This window comes from Callithrix jacchus, chromosome 3, assembly GCF_049354715.1.
Source record: "Callithrix jacchus isolate 240 chromosome 3, calJac240_pri, whole genome shotgun sequence".
Classification (NCBI taxonomy): Eukaryota; Metazoa; Chordata; class Mammalia; order Primates; family Cebidae; genus Callithrix; species Callithrix jacchus.
The window spans coordinates 44,364,129-44,388,833 of NC_133504.1; the positions used below are offsets into that span (position 1 = coordinate 44,364,129).

General features: G+C 33.5%; 1 protein-coding gene across 8 annotated transcripts in view; it reads left to right on the forward strand.

Moving 5' to 3' along the window:
• Window positions 1-24,705, forward strand: part of FBXW7 (F-box and WD repeat domain containing 7) — a 231,921-nt gene that overhangs the window by 200,847 nt on the left and 6,369 nt on the right. For all 8 annotated transcript variants that reach the window (XM_078366388.1, XM_054252870.2, XM_078366391.1 and 5 more), the window contains 7 exons: window positions 1,195-1,277; window positions 4,214-4,355; window positions 13,792-13,926; window positions 19,282-19,405; window positions 21,051-21,187; window positions 22,347-22,460; window positions 23,732-23,913. In XM_078366388.1, the coding sequence (XP_078222514.1) occupies window positions 1,195-1,277; window positions 4,214-4,355; window positions 13,792-13,926; window positions 19,282-19,405; window positions 21,051-21,187; window positions 22,347-22,460; window positions 23,732-23,913 (917 nt within the window). The remainder of the gene's footprint in view (window positions 1-1,194; window positions 1,278-4,213; window positions 4,356-13,791; window positions 13,927-19,281; window positions 19,406-21,050; window positions 21,188-22,346; window positions 22,461-23,731; window positions 23,914-24,705) is intronic.

Here is a 24,705-nt window from a genome sequence, read left to right on the forward strand (position 1 = left end):
GTCTTTATTATTCAGTGTGGCTCCAAAAGATTTTTAGTCTCTTTGGTATTTATATTGTATCATGCTATGTTATGATGTTCCTATGTAAGGCAAGAGGTAGGAAAATAACACTGCTTCAAAGCAAGGATTTTTACCTTCTTATACACATGAGGATTGCTCTCCATCACTCTGGAGTATTTTTCCTCCTATAACTTGGAGTAATACAGTGATTAATTAGTGGACATAAATCTTAAAAAGGGGTTGCTGAAATGGAAAAAGTTGAATCTTACCAGATTTTATTTTCTAGTTTTAAAATATACATATAGTCATATAAAAATATTTCAATATTGATGTTGACAAAATACAATTCTGAACATATTTATAGTATAGCATGGCATTATAAACACCTTAAAATTTAGATTTTGGATACACCTTATAGAGAGGCATAACTCATTCTTTTAAAATCTTTCTGTTGTTTCAAGTTAGAATGTTTTATCCTGAGTATCTGTCAATAGAGCTATATTCTGTATATATATCAATTGTTGACTTTTCCCCTCAGCTTTATTATACTATCTCCAGATTTCTCTTACTATTTTTAAAACTATTCTTATGGCCCATATTAATTGCTCTTTGCCTTATCACTATTCAGGATTATTTATACTGCTCTTTACCCTTTTATAATGGTATGAATGTTTAAAATTGAGTTTGTTACTTTCATACTTATTTCTGATTTTGAAATTTTGAATTTTGTTTATCTTTATTACAGCATGCTTTTACAGAAAAATGTAGATTTGTGAGAAAGGCTTGTTAAATATGATTCTATTCTGTGTGGATTAACATGAGATTTTCCCCTATGTTGGTTATTAAATTGGAAAACATGAAAGACATATGACCTCAAGGATAGAGAGAGAGAGAGAGAGAGAGAGAGAGTGTGTGTGTGTGTGTGTGTGTGTGTGTGTGGAATATCAGTTTTCAAATCATCACACACTGTTCTTCTGGATAAAATATTAGGGGGAAAAAATTCACCTTTCCAGTCCATTCAGAGTAAAACAAAGTAGAACAAATAGAAGAAACTATTAAACATTTATTTTATATATTTAATTACCATTGTAGACATATGAAAATTAAAGAATTTAAAAATATTAACCATGCTGACTCAAGATTTGATAGTTAGATAATTTTTTAAAAACATATCTTGTTTGTTTTACCTTATAGATGAAAAGAAAGTTGGACCATGGTTCTGAGGTCCGCTCTTTTTCTTTGGGAAAGAAACCATGCAAAGTCTCAGAATATACAAGGTAATATTAAATGTAAGGATTGATTATCTCATGATTCTCGCTTTTTTAGAGTGGATTCTGAAAGTGTTTTAGTTTATTCTTACAGAATAATAGTGTTAGTAGTATGGTTGACTGTTGAACACATTTTGAGATTACTGGAAATTGAGAACGATATCATTTCAAATAAGAGGACTACCACTATAGTTTGTTTTGTTACTAATACATTTGAAGTATGACACAAACAAATTCTCTTGTGAACAGAAATTTAAAATTAGAAAATTTAAGGAATTTTAAAAAGAAAACCATAAAATATGAATATGAGCATCTGTATTTTGTTCCTATAGCAACAACTGTTACAGGGTAGACATTTGTGTGTGGAAATTTGAAGATGCATTTATTAGCAGTGAAATAAAACTCACAATTACTAACTAAATCTTATTTCATGAAATTAATATTAGAAATTTCCTTTTACTTGGTAGGTCTTAAGTTTTTAACACATGCATTTCTATACATGTGTTAGAATGTTTTCTGTAACAACTAAATATAATTGTAATCTTTTTCTACTTCAGTTCATCATTTTTGGATTTTATATCAGTATAAAATTTTTCCCACTCTCATACTAATTAGGCTAACTTAAGCACAATGTCTATTGCCCAGCCAATTAAAAATGGCTTTGAATGTCACTTGGAATGTTGTATTTTATAATTTAAATGACAGAAGTATCTTAGAGCTTTTTTTTCGGTCTTTAAAAATGATTTTTTTGTATAATTGCCAGTTTTTAAAATGAGGGATTGAAAGTTAACAGTAGAAACCATAAGAACTTCATGGTTATGACATTTCTTCCTTTCTCTCAAAATATTTTGATTTAGTTATTTTTTATTCTATAAGATGCAATAAAACTAACATTGCTCAGATGTAATTTTTTATGGAACGTTATTACAGATTGTATCTCTTACAGGGAAATTGCTTTTTATTTCAGTTGTAGAAAATATTTCTTTCAAACATTCTTTTATGAAATTTGAAAATCATAATAATTAGAACAGTCTTACATTCAAAAGTGAAGAGATTATACAGAAGAGAAAAATAAAGCTATCTCTCAGTTATTCAGGAGCTTCTTTTCTGTGTGATTTTTCTTATGTTAACTGTCCCCCTTCCCGTTACTCTTTGCCTTTTGACAGTTTTACTGTGTTTTGGCACTTCCACCAGAGGGTGTGGAGGGATAGAGAGACAAGTGAAACTATTCACTTCATTGTGCTTTTCCCTTCTAGTCATGATAAAGTATATCTTGGATGAGAAATTTGCATTTAATGTTCAATTAACTGTTAATGCTATTTTTAAAATGTATCAGTCTTTTATTAATATGGCTGATACTGGGACAAAGGTATTACATTGTTCAGTTGTTTTTAAGGCAACTTATAATAAATGAGTGCTGAATTTTTATTACAGAACGAATTTTAGTAAAATTTATCTTTAGTTGCTCACTTTTTATATTGACAAAGCAACTGAAAAGGCACACGTTTTACTTGTAGCCTGTTAATGTATAATTTTATTAAAGCAAAATTAGACTAAACGACATTTATTTCCATTTTTTTGGTAGACTCTCAGTTAGGCAGGTATATATTTGATGTTTTGTGATATTTTTTAAACATTTGCTAATAAGATAAAACTGTGATTTTTTTTCCAACATTTTTTTTTTTCTTAGAAAATTTGTTATTAACACATGCTATTTTATTTTGGAGAAAAAGAAAATAGAACTTCCCTTTAAATTTGAAAGAAGAAAAGACAGATTTAATTGTTGAATGTTAGAGATTTTCTTAGATTTCTACTATTGCAGGATTTAAAGGGGGTAGATAAGACTTTTTTGTAAAATCTGGTGATAGAGACAAATTTTTTAACAAAATAATGCTGCATACAAAAAAAGCTGGGGGAGTTATTTTACTAGTAATTTATCACAGTTTAATTCTTAAATATTACGATGCAATGAATTGAGTGAAGATTTCTTTTTAAATATAATTTCATTAAACCAGATCTTCCTGCTGCTTTTTTCCCCAATGTCTTTAAAATGGATATTCAGTATTTACCTTGAGTTTAATTACATGCAGAAATTAGAAAGGAAAGTTTAATATATTTGTAATATAATTATATATCTATATTCTTTCTGCTATTAATTAGTCATTTTTAGAATAGTTAGACCATGCTAGAGAGATCATCTAGTTGGTCCCCATTTGTGGGGAAATCATGAGTTGACCTATGTAAGATAGTTGAGGGATAATTAAACTGGCATGACTTCTACAAATATGCTGTGGGGGCATTTCATGATGACTTTTCTGTTGCATAATAAACAGTATGGGAGAGCTTGTTCTCTTACTGTTCTGCTCCAGTTCCATCTATTTTGACAAAGCACTTTGTACTCTGTTTATAAATTGAGTATGAACAAATGGCATCTGGGGCAAACTTAAAGAATTAATGTGACTCTTGAAATTCAAAACATTTGAACACACTATTTCTCTGTCTGAGTTTTTTAAAACATTAATAACGTATCACAACCCATTTTATAAATAAAATTTAAACTTTTTTTTACTTAATGCCACTGAAGGCCAGTCATAGGAGAAGTGGGACTTGCATGTTCTAAGGAAATATTTTAACATTATTTGTATATATTAACAACTTGCAGTTTTTTTCATGGAGATTCTGTTATTTGGTTGCAATAAGCATTTCTGGGATAATAACAGGCGTTATGTAGGAGGGACGAAACTTGCTGTAAGAACAGCAAAGTAGGTTTTATGTACCTGTGATCTCTGGGAGAAAGGTAAGTAATTGAATTGATGTTTGAAATATGCCTAATCATTATTCTTTGTACTAGAATCTGTTATTAATAAGTATTTATCTTTGCTTTCACTCTTGTTTTCTCTCTCTCTCTTTCTCTTTCTCTCTCTTGCTTTCTTTCTTTTCTGTAGTACCACTGGGCTTGTACCATGTTCAGCAACACCAACAACTTTTGGGGACCTCAGAGCAGCCAATGGCCAAGGGCAACAACGACGCCGAATTACATCTGTCCAGCCGCCTACAGGCCTCCAGGAATGGCTGAAAATGTTTCAGGTGACATATCTAAACATAGTACTTAAAATGCTTCACTTACTTGCTAGAAAAATTAAGGGATTATTTAGCTGTAAAAAAAGAAGGAGCACTTTTACATGCTATACTGTGGATGAACCTTGAAATCATTCTGCCAAGTGAAAGAAGCCAGACACAAAAGGCTACATGTTGATTCTTTTTATATAAAATATCCAGAATAGGCAAATCCATAGGGACAGAAAGTAGATTAATGGTTGGAGGAGGGGAGGACTAACTGCTAATAGGTACAGGTTTTCCTTTTGGGGTGATAGAAGTGTTCTGGAATTGGATAATGGTGATGGTTGCACAGCAATATGAATATAATGAGAAGTACTATAATGTATACTTTAAAATGGTGAATATTATGTATATTTCAATTTTAAAATGCTGTTAAAAACAAGGGAACTCATTTTAATTTTTGAGTGTCATAATTGAGAAAATCCAATACTTACTTGTGTAACTGTGCACTGACATTTTTTTTTAATTATTTTTAAAATAATAAGACTTTTCTTCCTCTTCTTTATGTTTGAGTTTCTGGGTTGTCTCGTTTTCTAAACTGCATTGCTTGTAAGTTAGGCATTTAAGAGTAATTTAAGAACCATACTAGTTAGAATTAATAAAGCTTGTTTTCTTCGGTGCCATGCTTGTATATGGCTTACTGTGCTTGAATTCTGATTACTATATTTTGATAGTATTTGTATTATTTGGACATTTACAGGGAAGAGTGGTTACAACCAAACCTTGAGTATTATGAATTTTCTAACCTAAGATAGTAATATTACATTGACTTATCTCTTCTTCCAGTACGATAGTGCATATAATTCAAGAGTTAAGCAAAATAGTTGGCAAGAATTAAGCACTCACTCAATTATTTGTTGCAAATAATAAATAATAAAAATTATGTAAAGCAAAGATATCTGATATTAGCCTCCATACTAATGGAAAATAAATATACTACCCTACCTCTGGCTGCATGAATGGTTAGGTATTTAATGAATGCATAAGGGAATAAAGATGCTACTTTATTTAGTGTTTCATATTTTTAAGGTGTTCACTTTATAAATCCTAATATTTTAAATGCCTAGATGAATGTGAAATAAATGTGCCTATATTTTTCTTCTGTAGCTAGAAAACTAACTTGGGACAGTATTACTTTTAAGTAGATTTTAAAAATGGTTTTCTACCTTTCAGGTGATTTCCAAAAAAAATAGGAAAACCTTTTTTTGGTTGGTAACTGAAAGATTTGAGCCTTGCCCTCAACAGGGATTAGTTTTTCCACTGGATGAGACAAAAGCGTCTCAAGACATTTTTTGTTTTTATAACTGAGGGGTTGGGGGTGGGCAGGATGCTGCTGGCATCTAGTGAGTAGAAGTACTGTAAAGGACAATCTCCATGCCAAAGAATTATACAGCCCAAAATGTCGTTGGTACTAAAGAATCTCTAGGTTAGAGGAGTGAAAGTTATATTTTATTGTTATTAAAATGTTATGAGCCACTGCAGTTACAAAGAATTTTTATTTTAAGTTTTCATAAACATTTGTTGGTTAAACTTACCTTTTCCCCAAGGATTATTCCTACCCCTCCCCCTGAGTTATTTTTCTTCTGGTTTATGATGGTTTGTAAAAATGTAAAATGTTCATTAATTTTTATATTTTCCTATGCAGGCCCTCAGAATTCTAAATTTTTAATTGTGTCCCATCTTTTAGAAAAAATGTATCCATCAAGAGGTGAAAATAAAACTTGAACACTTACATAGCCTTAAAAAATACTTTAAAGATTTTTATCATCTCTGATTAAGCCAAAGAGATGGGAATACAGGTGTATGTTGCCATGCTGACACATGCGTATAGTGTGAACAACACAGCACTTAAGAGTAGTGTAGAGCTGATTTCATATCATTTTTATAAGAAAATACCAAGTACAAATGAAAAGTACACTGTTAGCAATACTTTTATTGTCATAGATACCCTCCAAAATGCTTATTTTATATGAAAAGGCTTATTTCTTATCAGAAGGTAGTTCAGAATGAGATTTTTTTTTTTTTCTGCGGTAGGGCTCATTTTTTCCAGTGTTTCGGAATACCTGAATATTCTTTGCTTGCTATCTAGGGTATTTCTCAATTTTAAGGGGACTCTCTAATATTGAGCGATAGGAAGAGGCATTTCAGCTTTATTTAGTCAGGATATTTTAGAGAGTCCATTGTACAACATTTGCTTGTTTAGCTAGCTCATGCTTTTTAAATAAAATGTCCAAATGTTACTACATACTGTATTTCATCAAATCTGAGACACCATAGATTTTTTTAGATGGATTCCAATTTCAGAAATGTTAATGTTACCAAAAAAAAAAAAAAAGCTTTATTCAATAAGCTAAATAATGTTAGACTAGCTTAACTGTAGGTACAGTGGGGAAAACTTGTTCTTAGTTAACAGGAATAGCATGTGGAATTACCCTGCAGGTATAGTACTATAAGTTGGTTTTTTTTTCAGATAAATATTCTTTAGCAAAGAAATCTGTAGCAACAAAAGGCCAACTAGACAGGCAGATCAGGACCATCATCTTTTGAGTACCATATCTGTCTCTGACACACCCAAGGCCTCATCGTTGTACATTGCCCTTTATTTTCAGGGCTGGTACCAGAGTAACTAGAAATGATTCACTTGCCTAAAGGCTTACAGTGCTTTAATGTCTAACTTGTAGAGAGAGAGAATTTCATAATAAAGGGGGGAAATCATGCGTTGACCTATGTAAGATAGTTGAGGGATAATTAAATAGGCATGATTTCTACAAATATGCTGTGGGGGCATTTCATGATGACTTTTCTGTTGCATAATAAAAGTATGGAAGAGCTTATTCTCTTACTGTTCTGCTCCAGCTCCATCTATTTTGACAAAGCACTTTGTACTCTGTTTATAAATTGAACAAATGATATTCCATTTTGCATAAAAGAAGACTGAAACAGAATACCACTGGAAAATAGAAGTGCAAATTAAAGACAGAAACCAAAAAATAGAAATTTTATATCATTTGAATTTTCAGTAGCCATTGATCCACTTCGTTTGGCAGTCAGATTGATGCTTCAGATTGTTTATTTAGGGAAGCGAGTGGGTCATTTTTTTGGTTTGTTTATATCATTTGGGTGCTAATAAATGGTTTCCCACTTGAAATTTTCACTAGGTAAAGACATTAATTACATAAACATTATTTTTTACAGAAATTTATATTCAGAAGCATCTTGAGATTAGCACAAATGACCTAGAAGGACAAGCTTTTAGTTCAAAATTTAACATTGCCTCTTAAAAACTATTTCATGAATATTATATAACCAGGGCTGGGCGCGGTGGCTCAAGCCTGTAATCCTTGCACTTTGGGAGGCTGAGGCAGGTGGATCACGAGGTCAACAGATCGAGACCATCCTGGTCAACATGGTGAAACCCCGTCTCTACTAAAAATACAAAAAATTAGCTGGGCACGGTGGCACGTGCTTCTAATCCCAGCTACTCCGGAGGCTGAGGCAGGAGAATTGCCTGAACCCAGGAGGCGGAGGTTGCAGTGAGCCGAGATCGCTCCATTGCACTCCAGTCTGGGTAACAAGAGCAAAACTCCATCTAAAAAAAAAAAAAAAAAAAAAAAAATTATATAACCATTCTTGCCTTTACTTTCACTCTGTAAAAACAGTTAACATTAAAAAGTTGTCAAATGGGAGAAAACATGTACCTGTGCTTAAAGTTATACTTGGAAATATACTGGAGACTCAATAAATGTTAGTTTCTTCTCTTGATTAAGAAATAATCTTAGTGGACCTCAGAAATTTTCTCAGATCTAAAAAGGGACTGTTAATACTAGCTTCACAATATTGCTATGAGGATCAAAGATACAGTAATATGGAAGAACTTTAACCTTATACAGAACTTCTACCTAATTAAATAATTACATTATTTTAATTAAAGCATATTTGAATTAAGCTATTTAGTACTTTGAAAAGATCTGTTGCATTCAAAATATTTTAAAATGGTAAGTATAAAATTCATGTGTTTTGGTATTAAAAATTGAAAAACTTCTCCATTGAAAGATTTAATTACGTTTCATAGGAACACTTAGAAATTGTACACGTTCTATGGCCAGGTACGGTGGCTCAAGCCTGTAATCCCAGCACTTTGGGAGGCTGAGGCGGGTGGATCACAAGGTCAAGAGATCGAGACCATCCTGGTCAACATGGTGAAACCCCATCTCTACTAAAAATACAAAAATTTAGCTGGGCATGGTGGTGCGTGCCTGTAATCCCAGCTACTCAGGAGGCTGAGGCAGGAGAATTGCCTGAACCCAGGAGGCGGAGGTTGCAGTGAGCCGAGATCTCACCATTGCACTCCAGCCTGGGTAACAAGAGAGAAACTCCGTCTCAAAAAAAAAAGAAATTGTACGTGTTCTCAAACCTACTTTTATTTACATCTTATTCACTAGTCGACAAAAGATTAAAACCCACAGGATATTGCCAAAAATTGAATTTATTATTACTTTAAAATTGTATTTGGAACACAGTGATTAGGATACCTTGTTTTGTGTGAAGGACTTGAAGAAAGTCATGTATTTAGCTAGAGAAAACTAACGGAAAATGTTATGTCTTTTTAATATTTTAAAGACTTTTGTGTAAAAGTAGAAAAAAGACTCATTGTTGGTTTCTTCAGAAAGTAGAACCTGAATCATGTTCTTTGAGTCAGATTTTGGCATTAAGTTAAAACTAACAATTAAAACTGGCCCACAGTAGAATAGATAAAGAGTTACACGAATGCTGGAACTGTTCAAGCAGACTGGATAACCATGTGCTAGAGGTGCCGGAGAAGTGAGTTGCTTACCACATGAAATTCAGGTGCAGTTCTATCCAAGGTCATAAAACAAAGAGTGTATCTGATTGGGACACTAAAGATCATTGATACCAGTGGTTCCCAAATGCTGCTTTGCGAATCATCTATGTCAACACTGGATGAGTTGCTTGTTTAGAAAATAAAATGTGTTCAGCCACTGAGTCAGACTCTCTGCTGGTGTGTTTTAGAGCTCAGTAATTATTGCTTTCCTTGATCAGCATTTGGGAACCACTGGCCTGGACTAAGCCTCTCACTGTGTAGGTGGGTTCTCTGAGACTCAAGACTCGTTAAGAGACCTCCATGTGGTTCTACAGTGAGTTTCTTGGTGAAACCAAGGCTCTTGATTGCAGTTTAGTGCTCCTTCTGCTCTTCTCTTCTTCCTCTGTGCTTTCATTTACCTGAAATAAAACACCACTTCCATGGGGAATTTTCAAATTTGCATTTGCAATTTTGTCCATAAATTAAAATTTGTTCTGAACTTGGAATGCTTTTCTTGTCCCCTTCAATATGTTCCAACATGACTACCATGAAAGGCCAAAGGAAGTACTTCCTTTTTCTCTTTTCCAGGACAACCACTTTTCAAATAGCAGTAAAGTAATAATTACAAGAATTATCCAGTTCTTTGCTTTTGCAGATAAAGAAACTAAGGTCTGAAGAGGTCAAGTTGTAAGCTAATTATAGTGACAATATCTCCTAAAATTATATCCTAACCCCCAATTCAGTTCTCTCTCAACTATTCTTCGTAAATGGTTGTTGTAGGTTGTTACTTTATATATATTTGTGGTCATTAGCTGCAAGGTTTTCATGTTAATGTATATGTCCCTTCTGCTAAATTGTGTAAGAAAAAATGTGAAACCGCTCTTGGAACCAGACTAATCAAGCAAGTCCCAGTGATGCCATCAAATATAAAGAATAGAAATACTCTCTACAGGTAGCCTTGAGATGATAGCATTAAGTTAGAGATAGTATTTCTTGATTCATTTGGCATTCATTTATTTATCCAATAAATATTTACTAAGCACCTTTTATGTGCTAGGCCCTACTTGGGTCTGGTATGCAATAGTGAACAAAACAGACAAAAACCCCTTTTTCTTTCTTTCTTTTCTTTTTTTTTTTTTTTGAGACGGAGCTTCACTCTCGTTACCCAGGCTGGAGTGCAATTGCGCGATCTCGGCTCACCGCAACCTCCGCCTCCTGGGTTCAGGCAATTCTCCTGCCTCAGCCTCCTGAGTAGCTGGGATTACAGGCACGCGCCACCATGCCCAGCTAATTTTCTGTATCTTTAGTAGAGACGGGGTTTCACCATGTTAACCAGCATGGTCTCGATATCTTGACCTTGTGATCCACCCGCCTCAGCCTCCCAAAGTGCTGGGATTACAGGCTTGAGCCACCGCGCCCGGCCAAAAACCCCTTTTTCATGAAACCTACATTCTAGTCACAAGGGGATGAGGTGGATGGGTTTGGAACTGGTTGCAATTTTAGAAAGGTTGCTCAGGGTAGGAAGTAAGGAAGGAAGGCATGTGGGAAACAATGTTCCAAGGAACAGCAAGGAAAGATGTTGTGAAGCTGAGTGTGCCTGGAGTGTTTACAGCACAGAAAGAGTGTGTATGGCAGAGCAGAGTAAAATAAGAAGAAAAGTAATGGGAAATTAGTATGGGCCAGCCTAAGGACTAATTTCTACTTTGAGTGAAGTAGAAAGCCATTAGAAGGCTTTAAGAAGGTTTAAGACTTTCTAACAGTAGCATTGAGTGCAGTGTGGAGAGTAGAATGAGGAGTCAAAGGTAGAAAGCTAGACCACTTAGGGAGGTAGAAGAATAATCTAGGTGAGACATACTGATAGCTTCGTCCAGTGTAGTAATAGATTGTGGATATATATTAAAGTTTAAGGCTATGAGTTCATTTGAATTAAAACCATCTGATGGTGAAAGAGTGGTAGGAGACAGGAATAACCAAAGACTTCTTGGCCTGAGTAACTAGTAAAATAAAGTTGATTTTACTGAAATGAGCAAGACTGTAGAAGTACAGATTGGGAGAGAAAGATCAAGGACATGTTAAGTTTCAATTACATTTCTAAGAACAGATGTTGAAAAAGCAGCAACATATACAGGTCTGGAGTTCAGGGAAGAACTCCAGGTAGGACAGAGGGAAGCCGTTTTTATGGTTCAGATCGTTATTTAGAATCACCAAAGAGATGTGATTTTAAACAACCAGACTGTTGAATATGTGTGATCAGTGGAAACAGTCTGATTTTCTTATGCTACTCATCTTTGTCAGTGGTATACTTTTTAATAAAATACCACAAAGTAACACCTACTGACTGTATAATTTAAATTGAGGCATTTTAAATTTTATTTGATTCTTATTAAATCAAAGATTTAATAAAACAAAATAAAAATATATTGTTTAGAGTCTTAGAAATATTTTGTTAAACAGGCATAATTTTTTTCCATGTACTTTTTCTTAAATATGTAGAAATTTCTGACACAGTTTCCAATACTTAGCTAAGATCTGAATTAGTTATTTATCATCTGCCCTGTCTTCTTTAATTCTATACTCTATCCTCCAAAAGCCTTGATGAAAGATATTTCATATATTAGCTGCCTTTTTTTTTTTGAGACAAAGTCTCACTCTGTCATCCAGGCTGGAGTGCAGTGGCATGATCATAGCTCATTGCAGACTTGACCTCCTGCCACTGCTCCTTGAGTAGCTGGGACTACAGGCACACTCCACCATGCCTGGCTAATTTTTAATTTTTTTCTAGAGATGGGGTTTCATTATGTTGCCAGGCTGGTCTTGAACTCCTGAGCTCAAGTGATCCTCCTGCGTCAGCCTCCCAAAACTGGTGGGATTACAGGCATGAGCCAACGCATCTGGCCTAAAGCTACATTTTAATTAAGTTAACATAGTTATCAGTCACTCAAAATGAGCATGTCCTTATACTAGTATCCATGCATCGTCTATGATGTAGATGGAGAGGAGTAGCATATTATCAAAACAAAACAAGTTAATGAGTTTGTTCTGCGGTACCAGTTGGAGAGAGATGAGTGGAGGCTGATGACTGTAAGCTATGTCAAAGAGGTAAATTTTAAACCAGTATTTGAAGTTATGTGAGAGAAACCAAACAAGATTATTAAACTTCAAATTAACTTCTTTTAATTGGTCACGTGTGTACATATACATGTTTCCGAATATTTTACATTTCTATGTATAGTATATCCTCCCCCTGACCATAAAAGGTACAAGGTAAGACTCAAGGTAAATGTTCTAGGTGCATGTATTTGTAGAAACGGGAGAAGGGACACAACTGATTGGAGCCTGTATTTCCTTAACATTAGGTGATAAAATGGAATACACTATGGAAATAAATACTATTGAAATGCTTTATCATATTGCCAATTTAATACATATTTTATGATAAGAAAGAAGAGATGAATTTTATTCTAGATTCCACAGGGGTAAATACTTTAAAAAGTATTCCAAATATGGCTCCTGATATCTTTAATGTATTTGTTTTCAATTATTATATCTTTCACATCTTGGATCAAGTTTTCTTGTTTGGACAAGAAATGGAATGGCAAAATGGAATGGAGATCTTTTTAACTGAAAACCTCACCTATTCTCTATTCACCCACTTGTAAAGTAGACACAAAAATTCTTAAAATGATACTTAAATCAGTGGATTTGCAGAAATGAAGGTCTGCTTAAGAACGTTCTTTCATTTAAGTTTTATGAGGTTATTTAAATGTGTAAAATTGTAACATTTGAATTATTCACACGGCGTTTTAGTTTTTCCTTTTAAGAACCATGGCTTTTCTGTGCAGGTGTTCTTCACTGAGGGGAAAATAATAAAATTTTAAGATAATCTCCTAATGTCATTTAAAGAAACTCTTATTTCTGAAGCATAATTGTGTGTTTTTGTGTTTTTATAGTGTATCACTTTCTCTCTTACCCTCTTTTAGCCTTTGTTTGTATTCTAACTTTACCACTGTCAGCTACTATTTTCTATTGTTGATTGTTTTTTATCTGAAATTATTTTCATATAACAAATCAAAGCCTGTTTAATTTGTGGAAGACACTTGTCAAATGTGTAATATATCCAGTTACTGATTTTTCTCTGAATGATGCTGCTGCTCTTTTTTCTGATGAGTGCCTTAATAAAACCGTCTAATTTTATGGTGCCCACTAGAAAGAATGTAGAGAAAGAAAAATTGTCAAAATTTTCTGTTATTTACTCAATAACCGAAAATGATGTTTCTAGAATAAAATTTTGGCTTCTCAATTAGTGTCTTGGTGGTAGATGAACATATAACTATTATAATAATTTAATGAAAAAAATACTTCTCTGTCAAACATGACTTTTTAAAACTTTTACAAAATAAAAGTGATTGGTAAGCGATAAAATTAAATGCCTTCTTTAATACCTTGTGGAAAAAATGTCAGTATAAGGGGCCAGTTTTTGTACAATTCCACCTTGTTCACCTATGTTGTGAGTTTTTCTTTATAAGCCTTTAATTTGGGACATCTGTTAAAATAATAAAAATTTCTCATTCTCTTTGATAGAGCTGGAGTGGACCAGAGAAATTGCTTGCTTTAGATGAACTCATTGATAGTTGTGAACCAACACAAGTAAAACATATGATGCAAGTGATAGAACCCCAGTTTCAACGAGACTTCATTTCATTGCTCCCTAAAGAGGTAAGGATTATCAATTACATTCTTCATTGGGTGTTATTTGAATATATAACTCAACGGCTACCACCTTTAAACATTGTCATGCTAATTATGGTATTCAGTATTGTCAGTTTGACACTCTTAATTCGTGGTAAAGAGGGCTGTAAATTGCCGTGACTTAATAATGTAATTGTCAGATTAAAGTATGCATGTGGACTAAGTAACTCCTTTCTACTACTTGAATAAGTCATATATGAGAGTAACTATTGAGTCTCACTAATTTAATTATTTCTTTACCAAGATTTTTTTGCCAAGTAATTTGAAGCCCAACGTTTAGTTGTCTTGGTATATTCATTATAGTATATATTTTAAATTTTGACTTTATTAAAATGGCAATACTTTTTCTCTTACTGTGTATCTTAAGTCCCTTCAAGACCAATAGTTTTATGATTCTATTGAATTACAGTTCTCTTGAACTTACATTGTATAATTATTTTAAATACAAATATTATAATTACATGTGTATATATTTACTAATCATTCTCCTATCTCCATTACACACATACAGATTTTCCATACTAATTACATGCTAACAGCACTTATCTGGGAATTATTTGTCTATTTCTTTATGTTTTTATGTAAGCTGAAACTATCATAGACTGATTATATGGGCATTCATAACTATAAATAAGGCATTACTGATATTATAGACAGTAATTTTATTTTGTCAGCAAGCAGAAATAATATAACATTAAATAATCACATCCCCATGCTGATTATTTGTATTTTCCTAAGTAATTTTATGAATTTGTATTTTCATAATAGGCATATTCATATTTTCATAAGTAATATGTATATGCCACTAGTTATATGTCAGCTAAGAAGACAGTATAAAATACTAATATACCATTTCAAATGATCCTGAAACTTCAAATTTGAACAGAAAAGGAGTCATTTTTTATCATTCTGAATATCCTAATGATATTAAAGATAGTCCCAGTTAGAATTTCACATTGGACACAAATAAAATAGTTGTATCATATTTAATGCATAGAACTAAACATAACTCTATAACTCTAGAGAAAAGCGAAGTGAGAAAATCTCTTCTTCCTGAAATGTTTTCTACTGAGTGCTTTTTAAAAATGACGTTGGCCCAGAAGAAAATTTTTATTTTTGCTAGCTCATTCTAAAACTGAATTCTTTGAATATATTTGGCTTATGAAAGTGACATCAGCTCTCTTTGCTTCCAGAAGGGCATTAATAATGGGAAACACATAAATATTTGACTGAGAGTGATTTTATTCACCTTTGATATATTCTCTATAGTTTCCTTAGTGATATCCTCCTTGTTTTAGAGGGTATCATTTTTGTTAAAATGCAGGCCTTCTCAGGCCAGTCGCGGTGGCTCATGCCTGTAATCCCAGCATTTTGGGAGGCCGAGGTGGGTGGATCATGAGGTCAAGAGATTGAGACCATCCTGGTCAACATGGTGAAACCCCGTCTCTACTAAAAATACAAAAAATTAGCTGGGCATGGTGGCGCGTGCCTGTAATCCCAGCTACTCAGGAGGCTGAGGCGGGAGAATTGCCTGAACCCAGGAGCGGAGGTTGCGGTGAGCTGAGATCGTGCCATTGCACTCCAGCCTGGGTAACAAGAGCGAAACTCCGTCTCAAAAAAAAAAAAAAATGCAGGCCTTCTCATAGTCTTATTTATTCTCGTATTTCTAATAATGGTGAGGTTTTGGTTTGTTTTGCTTTATTTGAATTTTCATAGTAACTTCTTAACACAAAAAAATGTGGTTTAAGATTAGAATATGAAGGTATTTTCAGAAATCTAAGAACTAATAACAAATAATCAATAACCAGGGTAAATCCAATAAAGATTTTCTTGGTTTAAGTGTGCTTTTAAAGACTGCCTGGGGAAAAAGAAGTGAAATTAGTTAGGTAGGAGACTATGGTAGAGCCTTGGTTTAGCATATCATCAATGTTTCCCTCTTGTTTTCAACTACCAGGAAAAGAAGTTTCCTATTTGAAAAATACTTTATTGTCCATGTGGATAAATAATGGTATAGATCAAAGTTTTTAATAAAATTAACATTATACTTTTGGAAACAAAGTATTATTATTTAAAACATTATTACCTTCTTGTCAGGAAATGGACTTATTTTTCTTATAATTCCTTTGGACAGATCTCAGAACTCTTTAGAAACATTTACTTATTAATCTCAAAAAGCTTGACAAAAATCTCACTGGTTTCATATGGGAGGCTTGTGATGGATAAATAGCAGTGTCTTTGTAAGTGAATACCAAGAAAATCATAATCATATAATAGATGATGTAGAACAAAACCTGAAATTCTTAATATAGGATTATTATTTTTTTCCTTGACTAGTTTAATCTACTGAAATGTAGCAAGTCTGGGGAAATTTTGGCTACCTTTTAAGTACAATGTGGTTGTCTTTTATATAGGTTATAGAGAAAAATAAAAAATAGCAATTCTTACAGAGTTGGACAGGGAAAAGGTAATTATCTGAAAACAGGTTTCAATTCAAGAGCTTTTCTCTGGCAGAAGTGGTCTTTAGGAAGAAATACTAATCTGGGTTTTACATTTAAAACAAATGAATAGGAAACTGCATTAGCTGGACCAAATGACTTGGCTGCAAGAAACCCGTGACTCCCTACCAAAGTGGTTGGAGAGACAGTCTCACTCTGTTGCCCAGGATGGGGTGCAGTGGCATGATCGTAGCTCACTGCATCCTCAAACAGTTCTCTTGAGTAGCTAGGACTATAGGCATGTGCCACCACACTTGGCTAATTTTCTGGGAGGTTGGGGTGGTAGGGTGATGCCCCTTTTATGAGAGTACTAATCCCATTCGTGAGGGCTCCAACCTCATGACCTGATTGTTTTCCAGACACCTTGCTTGCTAATGCCATCACATTGGGGGTTAGGATTTCAACATGAATTTGAGGAAATATAGACATTCAGTCCATTTCAGAGCCCTGCATGGCACAACCTTGCTTCCTTTGAGGGAAGTTCCTCATAATATGTAGTAAGAATCATGCATCTAATGGCTCTTCTCTTTTTGGCTTGGCAGTTTAATTCAAAACCTTATAAGACATAATCTTGTTGAAAGCATATTTGTGCTCTACTTATTCTCTAGTTTAAACCTTCTTTCTGATTTTTTTAATTCATATTTTCATTTTGCTTTGTGTATTTTCTGTATTGCTTTGATGTTTTGATGGAACTGGCTAGGTTATGACATGTAATAAGTTGAGGTTCTTGGTTGAGTTAGGATCTTCACTACTTTAAAGGAAAGTATGCCGGTAACCTATAGAGTTAGCACTTCAACTTTCTTTAGTGCCTTAGTATTTATTTATATTTCTCTTTAATGCATTGGACTAAATGATTTTTTAATCACTGCTAATGCTGGAAATTTTACCTGTTGATTGTGGGATGTACTTTTGAAATCTAAGCTATTCTGGAATTGTTTCCTAGCTGTTAAAATCCATTGACTATTTCTGTAAATTATCTGATTTCTAGTTTAGTCAGATAACTAAAGCAAAGAAAAGAATAGACTTCTTCTGTTTTTACATAAATATCTTGGTCATTAATTAGCACCTCTTCTGCACAAATATTTTTGTGCCTGGTAATTTCTATGTTATACATAGATTAGTAATAGTAACATCACATTACTGCTATACTGACACAAAGTGAACTTGCCTAGGCTTTGATTGATTGGTAATTCCCAAATTAAGTGGCTTTTGGAGTATCCATTAAGTATAATCTTGATATTATATCATGTGTGGGTATTGTTGAATGTAGTCACACCTTTTTATTTTAAATGACTCAACTTCTGTATGTAATACTGGTCTTCTCTGATATACCAAAAGTAATTATTTCACAAAAAAAGTTTCTTCACTATCATTCATCAGTAGTAGTATTAAACTGAATACTGGCTGGTTGGAGTATTTTGTATATTGAATATACTCAGTAAATATGTAATTAATGATGAGTTGTTGTTGTCGTTGTTTTTGAGACAGAGTCTTGCTCTGTCACCCAGGCTAGGGTATACTGGTACAAGCTTGCCTCACTGCATCCTCCACCTGCTGGGTTCAAGTGATTCTTACACCTCAGCCTCCTGAGTAGCTTGGATTATAAGCATGTGCCACTACACCTGGCTAATGTCTGTATTTCTAGTAAAGATGGAGTTTCACCATGTTAGTCAGGCTGGTCTCAAACTCCTGGCCTCAAGTGATCTACCCACCTCAGCCTCCCAAAGTTGCTGGTATTACAGCAGTGAGCCACTGTACCCACCCAATGATGAATTCCTTATATATACGAAGTCATTGGGAAAGCATATAATTTATATTATATAATTTCTATTTAGCATCAAAAAATAATTAAAATTGTGCTTTTACTCCCTATATGATCCTTGACCCTTTAAAGGATAATTTGTTTTAGTTCTTGTCATTCAGTTCATATGAAAACTGAACTTAATTGCTCTATTTAAATTATTTTCCCTAAAATAATAATTTAAAATTTTATGTGATAAGTGAGGCTACTTGAATAATTGTAGTCAGAGGCTATAATTCCCCTTCTCTTTTTTCCCCTTTTTATTTTTCCTTTATCTTTGTTTATTTATAAACTGACATACTGAAAAAAATGATGGTTTGTGTAAGTATTATGAACAAAATTTTTAAATTGGTAGTATACCTAAGAGTTAGCTCAAATATACAACTCTATGTGGCCCATCAAAAAGATCCTTATAAGTAATGTAAAGTAATTAGAACTCAATTACTTTTATATGTCTGTGGAATAGTTTAATAATTGTCCCCCTTTGTCATTTACACTCAAGGATGTAAATATTTCAAAAGTTCATTATGATAAACACTTTGATGTGAAGACTATTAATTATGATATATTTCTATCAGAAATGATCTGCAGTCATACCACACAGAATATATAAAAATCTCATTTCTTATCTGTCAGGCAAGCATTTAGGTCCTGTCTTCAGTAAATTTACACTGTAGTTAGTGGGAGAGAGAACAAAAAGTTAAACAACTAATAACATTTTTTTAAAAAATATTATTGAGTTGAGTCTCACAGAGCAAAGGCATGAGCAGAGACAGAGGTTTAATAAGTAGTCCTTGAAGAGGTAAAGAGTTAGTAGAATGAAGTTCATAAAAACCAATAAAGTATGTGTGTGTTTTTTATCTGGTATATATTTGTTAGGACTGAAGTTACTGCCTTTCCTAATTTTAGAAATCAGAGAATTATATCTATCAAGTATTTCATCCTGTGGAGAATAATTAACTTATTATATAATCCATATATTTATTTAAATGTGGGTATTACACTATGCATTTTTCTTTTTCTTAGTTGGCACTTTATGTGCTTTCATTCCTGGAACCCAAAGACCTGCTGCAAGCGGCTCAGACGTGTCGCTACTGGAGAATTTTGGCTGAAGACAACCTTCTCTGGAGAGAAAAATGCAAAGAAGAGGGTAAGGTTCAAAACTGCATAGAGACTATGTTTATACTTTGAAAAATCAGGGTGATTCTGAAAAAAAAGTAGAAAAAATAAAAGTAAGAATATTACCTTCTTATAGTAAAATCCACACATTATTCTACACATTCAAATGAGCCAAATCTTCAGCTGACCCCTTTAACAAACAATATAACTAATAGCAAATATATCTAATTTGCTTCCTATCACTAGTAGAATTAATAAACAATGAAAAAGTCAAGATGAGGACGATTTAAAGGAAACCCCAAAATTATATTACCAATTAAATATTCAAATATTTAGTATTAATTTATTCCTTACATATTGAACACCTCCTATGAGCTAGACATTTCTTAAAGGTGGGGGATATAGCAGTGAGCTGAAGTTCTCTTTCTATCATGGAGCTTATGTTCTTGAAACCTGTTTTTCTCCTTAGTAGAGGAGTAGTTATCTTCTGCATTGGGAGGACTTTTTTTTTCTCTCCCAGGAGACATCCAGAAAAATAGTATTTTTGAAAAAATACAAAACTATTATGTGCCTCCGAAGCAAAACTTTCAAGAAAGAATTATAGATCATGATGCAGGTACTCTATAGGTGATCCTTCCCTTCGTGGTGGTTATGGTCAAGTGGAGAGCATTGATGGTTAGTCCAGTTAATAAAGGTTAGAGGTAAAGATCCAGGGGTTTCTCATCCTGCTTTTGCCCTCTGTGGGGCTTAGGTTTAACCAGTGAAATCTTCCTTCTTAAGTATCTGTATACATAAAGTGGGATTAATCCCTGCCTTCCCTTCTCCCATACAATCATTTTTAAAAATTTATTAAACATTGTGATAACGTGTATGTAATATATGAATTTAACCATTTTTAAATGTACAGTTCAGTGGTATTAAGTACATTCACATTGTTTTGCAACTATCACTACCATCTGTCTTTACAACTTCATCTTCCCCAAGTGAAACTCCATGCCCAATGTTATAACTTTTCCACAGCCTCTGGCAACCACCCTTTTACTTCCTCTCTCTATGAGTTTGACTGCTCTAGGTACCTCATATAAGTGAAATCATACAATATTTGTCCTTTTGCAATCAGCTTATTTCACTTAGCATAATGTCTTCAAGTTTCATCCATGTCATAGTGTTTGTCAGAATTTCCGGTATTCTGTTGTGTATATGTATCTAATGCTATCCCTCTGTCGATGGACCCTTGGATTGCCCGTACCTTTTAGCTATTGTCAATAATTCTGCTATGAAAATAGGTGTACAGATAACTGTTTGAGGCTCTGTTTTTAATTCTTTTGGTTACGTATCCAGAAGTAGAATATATGTTAATTCTGTGTTTGTTTTGGGGAACCACCAGACTATTTTCCACAGTAGCTGTACCATTTGCACAAGCATTCTAGTTTCCTGACGAAGTTTCATCTTTGTCAACATCTTCTAGAATCATTTTGAGAAAGAAATGAAATAATACAAAAATATGCCATATAGAAAGCAAACTTTATTGTTACATACTGTGATAACAGTATTAGAAATTGGACAGTGTCTTGCATTTCAGTGGTTTTGAACAGAAAGGAAGATGGAATACTTTATAAAATGTATAATTTTTATTATTGGTGAAGGCAATTTACGTTTGAACTGTAACACTTTAGGGATTGATGAACCATTGCACATCAAGAGAAGAAAAGTAATAAAACCAGGTTTCATACACAGTCCGTGGAAAAGTGCATACATCAGACAGCACAGAATTGATACTAACTGGAGGCGAGGAGAACTCAAATCTCCTAAGGTAACTGAACTCTGCACAATGTAACAGAAACCATGAATCAGTGTTAGTACCTAGTGTACTATTTCACTTCTTGGCAAACTGTATAATTTGATACCTCTCTTCTGTGGAAAGAAAACTATGTATTTTAAGATAACTGAAAGTATTATTGACAATATTCTTGTATTGCTAATTTCTCTAATCTGACAACTAATCATACTTGAATAAAAGATAAGTTAAATTGATTATATCTTACATAAATGAAAATCTCTCCATATCCTGTTGAATTTTACTGTGTCATACACATTCTACCTAAGGATTTGCTGTCCCCTCTGACCACATAGTTCAAACATGATTTTTTTTTTTCTTCTTTTTCTTTTTTTTTTTTTTTGAGACGGAGTTTCGCCCTTGTTGCCCAGGCTGGAGTGCAATGGCACCATCTCAGCTCACTACAACTTCTGCCTCCCAGGTTCAAGCAGTTCTCCTGCCTCAGCCTCCCGAGCAGCTGGGATTAAAGGCATGCACCACAACGCCCGGCTAATTTTGTATTTTTAGTAAAGACAGAGTTCCTTCAACCAAACATGATTTTTTGAGGAATGTCCATGTTTTGGTTTTGGTGGCTTTTCTGTGTTTTATTTTTATAAATTGAAGCATAATTCTGGTTTTCTGTCTTACAACATTTCATATATAAATATATGAGAAAAACACTTGAAATTATTGGGGATATTTTTACAACTGGAAAAACATTTGGGGAGTCATTGTCATAGTTTTTTTTGTTGTTCTGAGAAGGCTGATAATTGTTACTCTTATTGGTTAATAGAGGCTTATTTTGTTCTTGTGTGTCAAAGTTGTAAAAATTAGAGGCATATTCTATTAGTTTGAACCGATAAAATAGATTATTTTCAAATACCTTGGTGTTTGAACCATCTTTATGAGATCTTGATGCAGTAAAATTTTAATACTTGATGTTTTGAGTGTAAATAAGAGAATATGGAAACAATAAAATGTTTAATTCTGGATTTGTCAGCCAGGAAGAATAAAGCTTTATATTTTATATAAATTTTAATTCTAGAGATAGACTACAAATTACTGTTCCTGTTTATGCCTTCATTTTTCTCTTCAACAGTATATTAAAGAACATAATTTAATTAACATATTTCTGATCTGTGCATTCATCTTATAGGTGCTGAAAGGACATGATGATCATGTGATCACATGCTTACAGTTTTGTGGTAACCGAATAGTTAGTGGTTCTGATGACAACACTTTAAAAGTTTGGTCAGCAGTCACGGGCAAAGTAAGTTTACTCTTCCTACACTTCACAAAGTCATCATTTTGTGTCTACCGTTACAGGTAGCAACTGGAAAAAAGAAAGCAGTAATTCATTTTTGATTCTCAATTATTTGGATAGCAAACATCAGAGCTTGTAACTTAGCTTTTCCCCCCATATTTATGAAAGTCACTGGCATAAGGATAATTATGTTTCTCATGATAGAGGTTTCATTTTTTTTTCATTTACATGGTTTATCTTTATGACAGATATTTTAACATTTTCCAGGGTGCTTTATATTTTTTTTTGCTCAATTTTTTCCCACTTTTATTTACTGCCTAAGTTATACCTCATTACTTTGTAATGTTTTTCAAAAGTATGATTGAGGGATATTATTTTTCCTTATAAACTGCTCTGTTGATAACCTTCCTATAGTTTACAACTTAATATATCATGTTAATTTTGACATATCTTAAACCTTTGTGAGATGAGAGAGGACTAGGCATTTAAATGTTAAGTTTGAAGAAAAAAGTAGCCCAAGCAGTCAGCTTGACTGTGTAACATACACCTTAATGATTCTCCAGTAAATATTTTTATCTGTCCAGTAGAGAATATTATTACTTAATTGACCACCTAAAAAATAGCAGAAGAGAGTGTGAAAAAAAAAAAAAATCCATGTTTTTAAAAATGTCTTTTACCATGTTGCTTCTTGGCAAGTATCTTATAAATATTCCAAGTCAGATGTTAAAATTTTTTAAAGCAGCTTTATATTTCCGTAGTGTAATATTAGTTTGGGATTTATTTCAGGGTTTTAATGTCTGTTTTTACATGTCTAGAAGTAGCTTCACTGACTTCTAACTACTACCTTGGGGCCGATTCAGATAAAATGTGGTATGTAGCCACACCCAGCACTGTTGGCATACTTTCATTGAATCTACTCCCATGGAAGAAACTCAGTTGCAATTTCAGAATTATTTATTCAAAGAGGCCAGGCCAGAGCTATCATAATTGCTTTCATATCATGTTTCTTTTTCATTATATTATGTTTTATATCATAACGTTTGCTTTCTACATACTTGTTCTTCACTTGCTTGTGCTTGTATAAATTTATAATGCTATTGAATAAACAAAACAAATAGTGATGGGATCATTTTATATGGGTGTGTAAAAAAATATTTTCTGGTGAGCCAAACAAATTGAATAAATAACTTTACTCCAAATTTTAATGAGCTATTAAAATGTTATTTAAATCGCTTTTCCTTTCTACCCAAAAGTAATCATCTTAAGTGTTTTCCCAGTGTCTGAGAACATTAGTGGGACATACAGGTGGAGTATGGTCATCACAGATGAGAGACAACATCATCATTAGTGGATCTACAGATCGGACTCTCAAAGTGTGGAATGCAGAGACTGGAGAATGTATACACACCTTATATGGACATACTTCCACTGTGCGTTGTATGCATCTTCATGAAAAAAGGTAAGGGAAAATCTCATCGTGGCTGGGACTTCTTCCTCTGTTATTTGTGAATTTGGGCCCTTTCTGTGTAGAGTTACTGAAATAGTGACAATGTGCTCTTGAATTAGACTTTATTAAACTTCAGATATTTCTATTCTAGGAAAGCCATAATGTTTTGTCTTAAAATTGGGGATTGTCTGTAAGTTTCCTTTCCCATTTGCTAGTATTTTCGGCTTCCTCTTTGAAACTCTCTAATCCTTTTTATTGTTCTGTGTCTTTGATGACTCATCATCTTCAAGCAGGTATCATTTTTTCTCTCTCTCTTTTTGATATTCTTCTGCAAGTGGGACAAATTCAGGTTTCAAACATCTGAACCTTTCTTAATTACCTACCCACCTTACACCCACCCCATCATAGCCTCTAGCTCTAGGCAAAATCTGAGGCCTGAGAGTAGTTTGTTCTCTCATTCTGAACTATTATTACAGCTTCTAACTTGGTCAACTTATGTTTTACACAGCTGACATACGGTCCTTTTATAATTATGATAGTCTCGCTGCCTAGTTCTTAAGTCTTTGTGAGCCTACTGTTGACTAATGAATTAAGGAAAAAAATCCTCAATCCAGTTTTCAAAATGGTTTCAGTCAAACTGGACTGCTTGACTTTTTTTTCTCAGTGCCTTTGCTGTTGCTTGCATCTCCTCCTATAAAGCCCTCCTATTAAAATCCTATCTTTCTATTATCTTCATCATACCCCTGTTAAATGAGTGTGATTTCTACCTAATTTGTCAAAAAGGTCTCTCTGAAAGGTTCTTAC